The sequence below is a fragment of the Oryctolagus cuniculus genome, chromosome 9 (genome assembly GCF_964237555.1).
Source record: "Oryctolagus cuniculus chromosome 9, mOryCun1.1, whole genome shotgun sequence".
Taxonomy (NCBI): domain Eukaryota; kingdom Metazoa; phylum Chordata; class Mammalia; order Lagomorpha; family Leporidae; genus Oryctolagus; species Oryctolagus cuniculus.
The window spans coordinates 110,112,129-110,127,500 of NC_091440.1; the positions used below are offsets into that span (position 1 = coordinate 110,112,129).

The 15,372-nt window shown below is 48.0% G+C and overlaps 1 protein-coding gene across 3 annotated transcripts in view; it reads right to left on the reverse strand.

Annotated features, from left to right (window-relative positions):
- Positions 1-4,143: 4,143 nt before the first annotated feature.
- The window catches only part of DUSP16 (dual specificity phosphatase 16), a 96,893-nt gene continuing 85,664 nt past the window's right edge, over positions 4,144-15,372 (reverse strand). For all 3 annotated transcript variants that reach the window (XM_051850779.2, XM_051850781.2, XM_051850780.2), the window contains 2 exons: positions 9,030-9,153; positions 4,144-6,239 (listed from right to left, as the gene is read on the reverse strand). In XM_051850779.2, coding sequence (XP_051706739.1) covers positions 5,057-6,239; positions 9,030-9,153 — 1,307 coding nt within the window. In that variant the 3' untranslated portion in view covers positions 4,144-5,056. The remainder of the gene's footprint in view (positions 6,240-9,029; positions 9,154-15,372) is intronic.

The window sequence follows — 15,372 nt, forward strand, 5'->3', positions numbered from 1 at the left end:
TTCTTTCCATGAACTTTGAAGTACCATCGTACAGTCTTCAGCATCTTAGACAATGAGCTCTTCAGAATTCGAAATCTGTCTTGGCCTTAGATAACCCCCTATTGTTCTCTGCAGAGGAAATATTTGATGAACTGGGTTTCAAGAACTCTATATCCCGAGTTGTAGGCGTGTACTCAAGAAATTGTGTGTGTGTGTGTGTGTGTGTGTTGGTACTCTCTGGATATTCCTTTTTCCTCAGACTTACAAAAGAGGCTGGTAATGTTACCCTCAAGTGTGAGCATCATAGACACACACTTGCCAAGGCTACACAAACCGCTGGTTCTGGAGACTGCCACGTGCCATTTGTGTGTGGGCTGTAGGACTTGCTTCGCTCTGGCATCCCCGCCAGCAGGTGCAAAGCCAAGCTGGGAATCCTCACCAAGGAGAGCCAGGCCAACAGGTACCCAAATCTTCATGAGAGTTTTGTCTTCCTACTATTAGAATTCAGCTAAACTCAGATGAACTCGTACTCTGTAAGAAATTACTGGAGACCGAAGGAGCAGTGTGGACTGCTGAGGTATAAAATGGAGTAAGGGTTTACTTTTCCCCCAGCCTGATCCTCGTCCTGCCGTTAAGAACCAGAGTTCCTTGGAGGTGTCGTCGTTGTTCACTAACTTAGTAGAAACAGCACTGAATTCTGGTGGTTTCTGGCCCTCCAGGCACGCGCCTCTCATTCGTGTCATGCCTACAGAGATGCAGGGAGCCAGACAACTGTCACTCGCAAGCTTCAAACCAGAAACTCAGAGAACTGAGCACCTGAAGGCAGCCACGTTGGCTGCTGGCTGCCGGTCACCAGTGTCTCGCGCACTGATGCCTGCTCAGCCCTTCGAAAGGTGTTCAGCGCTGCCAGCATCTGCGCGAGACCCGATGGGACTCGCTGAAGACCCAGTTAATTCTTCAATGAGTGCTCAGCCCTTGAGCCACGACTTACACCAAAAGCTTGTGTAAACCAAGTGTTCTTTAAAAATTTTTTTCTTTAAATTTCTGAGAAGCTGAGAGCCCAGCCATCTGCTGCTTCAATTTCCAAGTGTCCAAGAGCCAGGGACTCAAGTTTCCCACGTGAGTGGCAGCGACCCAGCTACTTGAGCTGTCCCCTGCTGCCTTCCAGGGCGCGCATCAGCAAGAAGCTGTAACTGGGGATGGAGCAGGCATCGGCCTAACCAGGGACTTTGTTTATTCTTTGAAGTTGCCCATCCCTGGTCAGGGAGAGCCCCGACAACAGCGGAACTAACCCTCTCCCAAGTCCCCCTGCTTGCCCAGGACGCGGCTGCAGCAGGATCGCAGTCTGTTTCCTTGGGGGGGGGGGGGGTTCTGAATGGATTCTGGAGTTGGTGCTGAACCAAAAGAAGTCTATTTGTTTTTTTTACACACACACAGTTTGGTTATCTCTAGCACATAAACCGAAACATGACTGTAAGTAACTTCTAAGACTGCTGTAATTTTGCAGTTGATTTTGTAATACTTGAAAGATACGACCAAGTTTATGTTGTACGAGAATGAATGGGTCCCCAGAATGCTAGCAGTCACTTCCTTCCCTGTTTATAGATGCAGAAGAGTAACATTCAGAGAAAAACACCCACATTTGTTGACTAGCTCTAAATATTCTTATGTCAGAAAAACAAAACTAGGCTAAGAGTATTTAAAACAACTGTCACGAGGCTGTGTTCACCAACCAGTTGCAGGGTATCCCCCACCCTTCACCATCATCTCCGACGCTGAACGCTCGGTCCTGTTTGGCTTTATTTTCTTCACATCTCAGAAATCTGCACCTTCCCCGCTTTCCCCTAAGATTAAGCCCAGTCCTCCCACACAGGCTCAGGATGGCCTCTGGGAGGCCCGAGCTCTGCCTGTCAGAAGGTGGCTGGGTGGATCTCCCAGCTTTCCCAGAGCTGCGGGTGAAGGGGATCTTGGGAAACGCCTTCTCCTCTCCAGCCTTTCATGGCTGTGAGCTCACTTACTCACATTCCTTTCAGCCCCTTCCCATCTCTCTTCCTGGAGGGCCCTGCCTAAGACAGCTCTTCTAGTGCTAGCTCGCCCAGTCCACTCCTTTCTGCTTTTAAATTTTCTTAAATTCAGCCTCGACTCAGAGGCCCTTTACAACCAAGCCGAATGAGGTCACCCGTGGTCTCAGTCACTTGGCTGCACTGCGATGGCCGCTTCAGCCCTGGTGCTAACTGCTGTACGGAGCTGCTCTCCGCAGGCATCACGTCCACTGTGGTCAGCAGGGGACTCGCTGAGGTGTCACAAGAATGGGGCACAGGGCTTCGGTGAGTAGCCGCCCTGCGTCTCCTCTAAGAATTATAAAGACATTCACGTCTTACGTTACTGTGTAGTGGAGTGTGGAGCTGGTCTTACCCTCCTGCTTTGTACTTGTATGTCCTGGAATCCATCAGTGCAAAAATAGGAACGAAGTGCATTTGGTATTCACGTTAAGGAGTGAAAGCTGGCACAAACTGCTAGCTAACGACCAGTGCATGAGAACGACAAGGCTCCATGCGTCCGACAACACCGCCGATGGGCTCTGAACTGTGTCCTCACGTATGTCCGAGTAGCAGCATGGCTTCCACTGCCGCCTCGCTTGGCCACACGGACATTACTGTTCCCACCAAGTTTACAGCTGCAAAGAGGTCCTTTCGTTACGCAGAAACAGGTACCAGTTTTATTTCATATTAACGCACATCGAAATGAGAAACACACAATGTCATCATCAGCTTGCCTTCGGAAGAATTCTCGTCATATTAAACACGCAGACGCACACTCTGCTCACTTCACAGACGGCCTAAACCATCCTCCAGCATTCCTCAGACATCTAGGGGCGCTCTAGCCCATCTGCAGTGCGCCAGCCACCTGCAGGGCTTCCCCGGTGTCCCACGGGGAGGAGGGCGCCCCGCACACCCACGGCTACGCGTGCCAGGACTTGCCTTGGCCACCTCAATGCAAAGGACTGTGTGACGTTTGTGAGCAAGGGCTAAGGCTGCTGTTGGGCCTGCAGCACAGTGCGGGAGGCAGAGGACCACGCCAGGAGAAACCCTACCTAACAAGGCACAGTTTTGCCCAAAGAGCTCACTGAAGCCGTGTTCCTCACGTTGGAAAACACGAACGGAGCCGGTGCTTTTACATCTTTAAAATGCTCAGCAGATGTGACAAGATCCTGGAAGCGGTGAACTGTCACACGTTTGGTGTACACACAGCACATCCACATCACTGTGGGAAACCCTGAGAGTGATCACACCAGAGATCTCAGTGTCTGTAAGCGCTCAGGTCACTCGGCAGTTTCCCAGGGTGGTAACCATGTGTGCCCGACATGGCTCGCTCTGCGCCACGTCACAGCACATGCTCTGTACCTCACCAGCCACGCCTGGGAAACACACTCAGGATCTGTCCCACCGGTGCACGCCGGCGTTAGCAGTCACCGTAGGAAACGTGAAGTCACATCCCCGTCAGAGGGCTGTCCAGTGCTGGGATGTAGAAAGACCTGAGATGTGAGGCAGCAGCAGCTACCCTCACAGTAGTGAAGGACGAGGACAGCACCCTGCCCCCCCCCCCCCCCCCCCGTGAGTTACGGCTTCCAGAGAGGACCGGGCTGTGGCTGGGAAGGCTGAAGCCAGGAAGTTGAAAGGAGATGGGCATTATCACTGATTACCTCCTCTTTCCAGCCGCCAGGACCGAGTCTACACAGCGGTCAAGGACTGACAAGCCCCTGGTGTTGGGCCGTTGAGGGAGGCCCCTTCTGCGCGGTGCCGGGGAGGCTGCAGCTTCCTGCCCCGCTGAACGCAGCGCCATCCCACAGCCGTGGCCTTCCTGTGCTCCGCCCGTGGGCCGTCCTTGCGGAACTACAGCCTCTCGCCAGCCCTCCTGAACCGTGAGTCTGAGGCGATGATGGAAAAGCCGCCTGCATCGCAGACCAAGGGGAGAGAGCCGCAGAGGAAACCACGCTCCCGCTGCTCGTTCTGCGTCTGTCTGGAGTTCTGAGTAGCTGCCTATACAGTTCTGCCGTACTGTTCCACTTCTACAAACTGTAGCCGTGCACTGAAACAAGAAGCATCAACTTTGGCTGAGAACTTGAGGGTGCCGATCCTCGCTACCAACCCAAAGAAATTCACATTTGGCATTAAACCAAGTTACTCTTTATTTAAAGGATCAACAATCCATTTTACACAGTTCTTTCATTTATCGAGGGAGGTAGACTTGCTTAGCCTCCCAGCCTAGCTTGAATCATTACGCTGCCAGACCGCTGGCTGAGCTGAATCCTAGATGGGTTGCCTTCTCTCCCTCAATGGAGTTGAGGAGAAAACGAAAGTTAACTTCCTCCACCCAGGCCCCACCGGGATTTTGTGCACAGACAGTTTGAACTGGTCTGCAGAGTGACTAGCTCCCTAGCTCTTCACAACACCTGGAAACAGGCCACCAGACCTGGTAGTGGTGCACGCCCCGACACTGCTGTCTGAGGTACTGGGTTTGTTCTAAAGTAAGTCTTGGCAAGGCCCCTAATGGTCTGTCCAGCAGAGTGATGCTCACCTCTCGGCTGTCAGGTGAGTTTGGATTTGTGAATCAGGTTTGGATGAGACCATTTCTCTTGGATTTACCACTAGGTTCTGTCCCTAAGAGGTCTACCCACCCGACCCACAAGCTGGCTCAGTCAGCGCTAAGGTGCACTAGGGAAGGGAAGAGACTAGACAAAGTGTCTGAGATCGCTCTAGCACGATGTGAAAACAGCAGGGGATTTTTGTCTTCTAACACCAAAAAGAACGAGGATGTACAAGTCATTGAATAAAACTTTCCTCTGTCCAGGGGAAATTCTAACATCTGCCCTTCCACTTTTGTCGGGAGAAACATGAGCTGATCTCACACTTGCAGATGTTAAGAGAACAACTGTGCTGATCCACTGTTTGCTTTTACACCATAGCTCCATTTTCCAAAAATATATATGTATGTACATATATATATATTTCAGATTTACAGGGAATTTCTGTGAACAAGACAAAATTGTCAATAGCGGTCACGAGGGTCTGTCTACTCAGGAGACCTCGATGATTTCCATGCTGCCGGAAAAGCTAGACTGGCTGCCCACTTTGCCCAGTTCTTCCCGCGACCTGTTCTCTGACATGATGCTCTCTCCGAATTCCATCTGGCAGCTTCTGCGCTTAAACTGCTTTTCAAAGGGGCTCTCTTCGTGCCAGCTCCGCCGTGAGTCCACTCTGTCACTTGGCTTCTGCCGCCTCCGCACAGAGTAGACCTGGTCACTGCCCGTGGGCAGCTGGCTACAGCTGTAGGCAGAGTAACTGGCACTGCCTCCGTAGATGGCCGAGGCCGAGTAGAAGTGAGAGGACTCCGCAGCGAAATACCAGCTGTTGGTCAGGGAAGGGGCAGAAGTCTGGGGCGCCAAGATGTCGGAGTGCCAGCCCTTGAGGCCCAGCCCCGCAGCAGACTTGGCGAGGTGTTGCTGGCTGGTGGAGAGGCCGAAGAGGAAGTTGGTGTGGTAATTGTCCTCCACACTCCCGCTGCGATGCAGGGGAGACAGGAAGGACCTCTGGGGCGCGCCGCTCGTGCTGCTTCTCAGCGAGTGCAGCCGCTTGCTCTGGCTCTCCGAGGGCCTGGGAGGCTGAGGCTTCTTGGGGACGCTGGCCTGCTCTGTATCCGGGCTGCTTTCTGGAGTCTGCTCTGATACTTCCTGCACGGGGGAGAACTGGCAGAGCTTGCTGGTCCCATCCAGCGCCGTGGAAGGCTTAAAGTACTCCAGAGCGTCTTCGGACGAGGAGAAGCCGTGCAAAGATGCGGCCATGCTGGCTGAGCACGACACTGACTTGATGTCCAGAGAGAAGGACCGCTTGAGCTTGCTGCTGTCTTCCAGCTTGTCCGAGGACAGGTGCAGCCCATTGAGCGCCTGCGCCAGCGAGCTGTCCTCCGGCAGCGGCAGCGCTGGCTGCAGGCCAGGCGCACTGGGCGGCTGCACAGGCCTCGGCCCTGCTGCCTCTGAGGTAGCAGAGTGGGCGCAGGGCGGACCGAGGGACACCTCGCTGTTCTGCCCACCCCCTGAGGCTGCAGGGACAGGCTCACGTGGCTTCTCTACGTGCAGCAGCTTCAGTTTGCTCTTGGGCCCCGACGCGCCAGGCTGGGTCTTAATCTTCTTCTCATAGTCCAGGAGTTGGCCCAGAAAATTGAAGTTTGGAGAGATAGTAGGTCTTTTCTCTTTCACAAATCTATTAAGGAAAGACAAGTCAGTCAGTCTTACTTATGTTCTTAAGATAAAGCATACTTGTGACACTATAGAATACTACGCAGTGGTAAAAAAAAGAATCCGGTCATTTGCCATTGGATGAAGCCTTGAAAACATCACACTTAGTGAAATGAGCCAGTCCCAAGGGACAAATACCAGATGTCCTCCTTGACCTGTGACACCTAAAAGGTAACCTATAGGAAACTGACACTGGAAGAAGCAGTGACTTTGAACTGCCCTTGTCTCGAATGTTGAGGAACAGGTTTTTTCCCCATACTTAATACACATATGATTAACTCTTTTTGACAGGCAGAGTGGACAGTGAGAGAGAGAGAAAGGTCTTCCTTTGCCGTTGGTTCACCCTCCAGTGGCCACCGCGGCCAGCACACTGCGCTGATTCGATGGCAGGAGCCAGGTGCTTCTCCTGGTCTCCCATGGGGTGCAGGGCCCAAGCACTTGGGCCATCCTCCACGGCACTCCCTGGCCACAGCAGAGAGCTTGCCTGGAAGAGGGGCAACCGGGACAGAATCCGGCGCCCCGACCGGGACTAGAACCCAGTGTGCCGGTGCTACAAGGCGGAGGATTAGCCTAGTGAGCCGCGGCGCCGGCCCATGATTAACTCTTAAGTAAAGTTAATTGAAAATAAATCTTAGTGGGAATGAGGGAGGAGGAGGAGGGGAGAGAGAGTGAATGGAAGGGTTTCTCGGGTGAGAAGAATCCCCATGTTCCTAAAGCTGTAATTATGAAATATAAATGAATATAAAGTAAATAAACGACAGAGGGAATTATTAGACCTTCCCAAATACCTTTGGGAGATGATTGATTCACAAGATCAGAGATGCTCAGGTAGCAAATACCAGGGGCCTCTGGGGGTGGGGAGGAGCTTACCAACAGGGCCGCAGTCCGGCCCACAGAGCTCAGGTTTCAGCCTCTTTTCAAGGACTTGAGACTTGGACTAGGACTAATAAGAAAGGACTCCCCACCAGCACACACACACACCAGTGCTACCCTCAGAAGTAGTCCCCAGCTCCAATGTTTCCCTATCATCTTCTCTCAAAGGACCTATAATAACTTCAAAAGTTTTCACATTTGAAATTAATGACAAAAGATGGTATCAAATGGTCAAAGTATCAGCACACAATCCTGAGCCGCTCTTTTTTGGCTCAACAGAATAACCAGCCACAAAATGGCTTCGTTACACTAAAGCACTGAATTATTTCATCCTCAAAACTACCCTACATTAGGTGGGTGAGATTATCCCCATTATATGGGTACACAATGTCCCCAATCCATACAGCCACTAAATGAGGGCCCTGGGCTTCAAAGCCAAGTTTGCCTAATGTTTGGGTCCATTTTTTATAACCAACATTGTAAAGATTCATCAAGGGATCAAAAGTAGCTCCTAAGGGGCTGGCACTGCGGTGCAGCAGGTAAAGCTGCCGCCTGCAGTGCTGGCATCCCATATAGGCGCCGGTTCAAGTCCTCGCTGCTCCACTTCCTATCCAGCTCTCTGCTGTGACCTGGAAAAGCAGTGGAAGATGGCTCAAATCCTCTGCACCTGTGTGGGAGACCGGAAGGAAGCTCTTGGCTTCAGATCAGCACAGCTCTGGCCATTGTGGCCAACTGGAGAGTGAACCAGTGGATAGAAGACCTCTCTCTCTCTGTGTAACTCTTTGAAATAAATAAATAAATCTTAAAGTACTCCTGGCTTTCCTGTTTCACTGGATGAACAAAGCCTCTTGGAGATAGCAGACAACTCCTTCAGAGGCCACAGGAGTAAAACCACACGGAAAATCTGCATCAGCATAAGAACAAGAAACATGTAAAATAATCTCCATGGAAATCAAGTCCCCAAAGGAAATCAACAAAGCCAGGAATATCTGGCTCATCTAGGCAAGATTAAACAGAGGGGCCGCGTAGGAAGACTTAGGAACATGAGAAGGCTGCCCACCCTTCTGGACTGAGCAGGAGGCCCCCAGGGGAGAAGCCTGAGAAGAGGGCAAGGGAGCGAATGCAGATGACGGGGAGGGCCCTCGCCCTACTGTCTCCCTCCTCACCTGAGAAGCGGTTCAGCTAGGTCACTTTTCTCCAGAATTTTCCAATTTGAGGAAAGTCCAACTGTTAACAGGCCTGCTCCCTGTGGCTGTATTTTTGGTTCTTTGTCACGTGGAAGTGAAAACACCTCTATTCAACAAGGCATAGAGGGGAGGGGCTGAGTCACTCATCTGTCAGTAGATGCAAGTCCAGCCCGGGGGCACTGCATTTGCTGCCTGCCATTTTTGAGAAAACAGTGAGGTGATCCAGCCAAAAATCACCCACCGAACCTGACCAGCTCTAGGACTCAGGAGACTTTACTCACTGAATGGAGCTGGGGGTTACTGCGGTTCTACACTGCGTGCAGTAGACTTCTTCCTCACGGCGACACAAAGCTTAAAGCAGCGTCAGGAGTCAGTAATGAGCATTCAACTCAAGCTTTTCCCCTTGTATGCAAATGAAAAATACGACTACCACTAGGGTAAGAAATAAACTTAGCTAGTAAGACAGCACTCTCTGCCTGGACGTGTTGTTCCTTCAGTAAGTGACTAAGGATGAATTAGCAGTAGTGCTTAATAATAAACCTGCATTTCCCCCCAGTCTTTCTGAGGCCATTAGAAAACCACAGGAGTGAGCCTAAAATCATCATGATCTGCTTTCCTCTGGTGCCACGCTCCCGTCTGGCTGTGCATCTGACCTGAAACATGAGGGATCACACAAGACATGTTCCTGTCCTCACCTGTAAGCTTCATCCAGAGACATATCCATCCTCTTCATGATGTAGGCTATGGCAATGGTGGCAGAGCGCGAGATCCCAGCCAAACAGTGCACTAGGACACATCCATTGGAGGCTTTTGCTTTCTCTGTAAGTCAAATTCCAGAGAAGTCACTAACAATAATTTGTTCCGCAAACTGACTCCGTGTCTACCTGGAAGCCGCAGAAGCAAACATCATCTGCTTATGTAACCGATCCTTCTGAGCGAGCAGAGGGAGAGAATTGCCTCACCACGGACATACAGCACAACTAAGGCACAAAAGTATTACAAATAATTTGTTACTAACTCAGGTTGCCCGAATCTTATTTCACTACTTTTCATCATGTATTTTTTATGTTACATGTCACTTTAATAATGTTTCCTGAGTATAAATCCTACATGGTGATTACATGATTCTACCTAGTACAGAAAATTTCAGAAATGGAAGTATATAGAGAATCATCCAAAAACATACTAAGATACAGTTAATACTATTTACTTATTACTTATGAAAATAGTATTCACATGACATTTCAATTCTTCCCTTATTTACCAAAAGATAGTATTAAATCTTTAAAAAAATTTCTTTAAAATTTCAAATAGATATGGTATACATTGCTGTTTTAAAGGAGGGAGTTAGGAGAGGGGAGAGTGGACAGCAATTTTACATACAGTAACACCAGAGATGCTGGCCATGTTGCTTCTAAAATATGCTGAAATACAGAGAACTTGTCTTCATGCTTATTTTTATTTGCAAAACTTATTTAGGTCATGATAATGTTCAACTTTATTTGCTGAATTTCAAGAGACAACTGTATACTATGAATCAGGTTTATAAGGTCGCTCCAATGATGATCGACATAACTTTTATGCCTTCCTTGATGCCCAGACTTACTATTTAGTTACCCATGACCTGGCAGAAGGACTCATGGACAACTGGTCAGAACCACACAATCAGGGAAATCTAAACAGGGCTACCACTCTCACTGTGCCGGGACACACACAGCTTACATGTGGGAGTGGGGGAAGTTCTCTCTCACACCCTGACGGCAACTAGCATTTTAACCAAGCTACACCTGCCTCAGTTCTAACCAGTGATGTGTGTGCTCAGCAGTGAGGCTGCTGCCATGCAGCTCAATTCTTGCCTTGTCGTTCTGTAGCTGAAACTGCTGACCCTTATGTTAAAAATCTTACGTAACAAATGCACAAGGAATCTGCTTTGGCAGCTGAGTAAACCAAAGCTACTCCAGTCTCACTGCCTATGCTATAAATAATGCAATTTTGTATACTTGTGATTATTCATTCATTATATATAATATATATGAACATAATATGTAAGATATATGAAGGATAGTATATGAATAATCACTGAGCTGCTCCTCTAGATAAGGAAACCACAGTAAAACAGTAATGAGTACAAAACAGCCCTTTCCTATTTCTGTGTGACTTGGTTCTAGCCCTTTTATCCCATCTTAGTATATGTGTGTCTTTAAAAAAAAGATTTCTTTCTTTATTGGAAAGAATTACAGAGAAGGAACAGCAGAGAGAGGCAGGTCTTCCATCTGCTGGTTCACTCCCCAGTTGGCTGCAACGGTCGGAGCTGCGCCGATCCGAAGCCAGGGGCCTCTTCCAGGTCTCCCATGTGGGCGCAGGGGCCCAAGGACTTGGGCCATCTTCTGCTTTCCCAGGCCACAGCAGAGAGCTAGATGGGAAGTGGAGCAGCTGAGACTTGAACCAGTGCCCGTATGGGGATGCTGGCACTGCAGCTGGCCCTTATGTGTATCTTTTGACCCCCATCGGTTACTGCAAGCTGCTTCAAATCTTACTAGAGGGAGGTTACGTTTAAGGTTTTAAGTTGGCCATTTTCTCTTGAATAATTACCTCAAAAACTAGACTATAAGGAACTAAAAGGGTCTTGCTTCTAACATTCCCCCCATAGCATCTAACCTGGGTACTTACGACAGTAATGGAATTAAAATGTAAGTGTATTTTGAAGCAAACTAACCTTGAAATCCATGCATGAGGAATCTTCAGAAATACATAGAAATGTATATTATGAAAAAACTATGCATGGATTTCAAAGACAGTTGTGCCAAAATAAATTCATCGCTTAATACAATTCTCCCATCAAGTGCTCAGGTACCTATGGTAAAAAGTAAAATTTCTGAAATATCTGAAAGTGATTGGAAGGAAATCAAACAACGAGAGTAACATATGTATCAGAATGTTATGGTTACAGATTTCCTTTTTTTTTCCACATCCTCTGTGTTGTGTTTGCACTGTTTTAACAACCACAGTTCTTTGCAATTATTATTTTAAAACTTAAAAAGTGATTATATTCCCAAGAATGTAAAAGAATTGTACAACAAAAATTATAAAAGCACTGATGAAAGAAACTGAAGAGGATAACAAACTATGGAAAGACATCTGTGTTCATGGACTGGAAAAATTAATACTGTTTAAAGGTACACACCAGGGCCGGCATTGTGGTGTGGTGCATGAAGCTTCCACCTGCGATGCTAGCATCCCTTATGGGCACCGCTTCACGTCCCTGCTGCTCCATTTCTGATCCAGCTCTCTGCTGGTGGCCTCGGAAGATTAGCAGAGGATAGCCCAGGTGCTTGGGCCCCTGCTACCCATATAGGAGACCTGGAGGAAGCTCTTGGCATCTGGCTTCAGCCTGGCCCAGCCCTGGCCCATGCAATCATATGGGGAACAAACTAGCGAATGGAGGATCTCCGTCCTCCCTCTCTCTAACTCTTTCAAATAAATAAATCTTAAAAAAAAAAAAAAAGTGGGCCAGCGCCGCGGCTCACTAAGCCAATCCTCTGCCTGCGGCGCCGGCACCCCAGTTTCTAGTCCCAGTTGGGGTGCTGGATTCTGTCTCGGTTGTTCCTCTTCCAGTCCAGCTCTCTGCTGTGGCCCGGGAAGGCAGTGGAGGATGGCCCAAGTGCTTGGGCCCTGCACCTGCATGGGAGACCAGGAAGAAGCACTTGGCTCCTGGCTTTGGATCAATGCAGCACGCCGGCTGTAGTGGCCATTTGGGGGGTGAACCAATGGAAAAGGAAGACCTTTCTCTCTCTCTCTCAACTAACTCTGCCTGTCAAAAATGGCACAGCAGGTTAAGCTGCCATCTGCAGTGTTGCAGCCCATGTGGGTGTCTGTTCAAGACCTGGCTGCTCCACTTCAGATCTAGCTCCCTGCTAGTGGCCTGAGAAAGCAGCAGAAGATGGCCCAAGTCCTTGGACTCCTGCAACCATGTGGGAGACCTGAAAGAAGCTCCTGCTTCGGCCTGGCCCAGCCCTGGCCGTTGGCAGCCATTTGGGAGAGTGAACCAGCGGATGGAAGATGGCTTGTCTCTTCTCTTCTCTAACTCTGCCTTTCAAATAAACAATCTTTTTTAAAAATTAAATTAAAAAATACTACAAAGCTACAGTACCCACAAGAGTAAGATGCTGGCATAAAAACAGAAACAGATCGAAAGAAGAGAATAGAGAACCCAAGAACAAATCCATGCATTCACGGTTAGCTAATTTTCAACAAAGGCACCAAGAATTTATATTGGAGAAAGGAAAATCTCTTCAATAAACAGTGCTGGGAAGAAGGTGGATATCCACATGCAGAATGAAACCAGACCCTGTCTCTTACCACATATTAAATCATCTCAAAATGGATCAAAGATTTAAAATGTAAGACCAAAACCTTGAAACTACTACAAGAAAAACCAGGGAAACACTTTGCAACACATTAGTCTGGACTGAGATTTTTTTTTAATGAGACCTCAAAAGCTCAGGGAACACAAACTTGACAAATAGCCTAAAAAGCTTCTGCACAGCAAAGGAAACAACAGCCAGAGACACCTACAGAACAGAAGATGACATACTGCAAACTGCTTATCTGAAGTCACTATCCAAAATAGAACGGAATCCAGCAGCAAAAAATAAAAAATCTTTTTTAAAAAATGGGCAAATGATTTAAGTAGACATTTCTCAAAAGAAGATACACAAATAGCCAACAAGCAAAAGAAAAAATGTTCAACATCACTAATCCTTTGACAGGCAGAGTGGACAGTGAGAGAGAGAGACAGAGAGAAAGGTCTTCCTTTGCCGTTGGTTCACCCTCCAATGGCTGGCGCACTACGCTGATCCGATGGCAGGAACCAGGTGCTTATCCTGGTCTCCCATGGGGTGCAGGGCCCAAGTACTTGGGCCATCTCCACTGCACTCCCGGGCCACAGCAGAGAGCTGGCCTGGAAGAGGGGCAACCGGGACAGAATCCAGCGCCCCGACCGGGACTAGAGGTGTGCCAGCGCCGCAAGGCGGAGGATTAGCCTAGTGAGCCGCAGCGCCGGCCTGAATTACTGTTATAAAAAAGACATAAAACACACGTTGGTGAGGATATGGAGATACGGGAACTTTCAAGCATTGTTGGTGGGAATGTGAATTAGTATGGAAAACAGTATGGAGGTTCCTCAGAAAACTAGAAATGTAACTACTGTATGATCCAGTGATTCCACTACTGCATATATACTGAAAGGAAAAGAAACCAATATAATATCCAATAGGAATATCCATAGGAATCCAATGCATTCCTATGTTATTGCATTGCTATCCTCAGTAACCAAGATGTGAAATCAAGCCACGTGTCCATCAACAGATGAACATATAAAGAAGATGTGGTATACACACACACACACACACACACACACACACACAATAGAATATTTGGCCACAAAGAGAAATGATTCCTGTCATTTTTGGCAACATGGATGGGCATTTAGGACATGAAGTTAAATGAAGTAACTCAGGAACAGGAAAACAAATACCTTATAGTCTCATTTATATGTGGAAGCTAAAAAAGTTGATCTCATAGAAGGAGAGAGAATATTGGTTATCAGAGGGCTGTGAAGAACTAGAGAGGATGGTTAACAGGTACAAGGGTACATTTGGATAGGAAGAACAACTTCTAATGTTCTGTAGCACAGTAGGATAGCTATGGCTGACAACAATTAAATGTGTATTTCATTTCATAGATGATGATTATATTGTTATAAAATGTGTATTTATCTAGTACAGATGCTTCTGAATGTTCCCAACACAAAGAAATCATAAACATTTGAGATGAAGGATACACTGCTTGCTCTGCCCTGATCAGTGTGTAGTGAGCCCTGGCTGTTGCAGCCACTTAAGGAACCAGCATATGGAAAACATATTACCCCTGCAAAGGTATATAATAGGACCTGCTTCCCACACAAGACTCTCTCTCTCGATCTCTCTTGACCCCCTCTCTTTCACTCTCTTGCCCTCTCTCCCACACCCGTCGGGCTTCCCCCACCTGACAATAAACCCTTCCTCTAAAAAACAAAAACAAACAAAACAAAAATATATAAATAAAGGAGCCAGTGCTGTGGCTAAGTTGGCTGTCTCCACCTGCGGTGCCGGCATCCATATGGGTGCTGGTTCATGACCCAGCTGCTTCTCTTATGATCTAGTTCTATGCTAATGGCCTGAGAAAGCAGTGCAAGATGGCCAGAGAGCTTGGGCCCCTGCACCCGCTTGGGAGACGCAGAAGAACTCCTGGCTTCAGGTCTGGCCCTTGCAGCCATTTGGGGAGTGAACCAGCAGACGGAAGACCTCTCTGTTTCTCCTTCTATTTGTAACTCTGCCTTTCAAATAAATAAATATTTTAAAGATTTTATTTTTATTTGAGAGGTAGGGTTACAGTAAGTAAATAACATCTTTTTTAAAAATCATATATTGAAATATCACACCATACCCCATAAATATGTATAATTACGTGTTCATGAAAAATCACAATTTATGGGGCCGGCACTGTGGTTTAGTGGGTAAAGCTGCTTCCTGCAGAGCTGGCATCCCACGTGAGTGCTGGTTCGAGTCCCGGCTGCTTCACTTCTGGTGCAGCTCTCTGCTATGGTCTTGGGAACACAGTAGAAGATAGCCCAAGTCCTTGGGCCCCTGTAACCATGTGGGAGACCCAGAAGAAGCTCCTGGCTCCCGACTGGTTCAGCTCTGGTTACTGTGGCCATTTGGGGAGTGAACCAACATATGGAAGATACCACCCCACCCCACCCCACCCCCGCCTCTTCCTCTCTAACTCTGCCTTTCAAATAAATAAAACTTTTAAAAATCAAAATTTAGAAGATGTAAAAAAAAAAAAACAGCAATTACACTGGAGTGGGGTTTATTAGCATACACATCTTGGCAGACACAGTGCTAACCTGAGTCTTAAAGGAAGTAATAATATGAGTAGCTGGTAGAGAGAAGGGAAATGTGCACTGGGACTAAGCACAGCACAGCACTGCCAAGC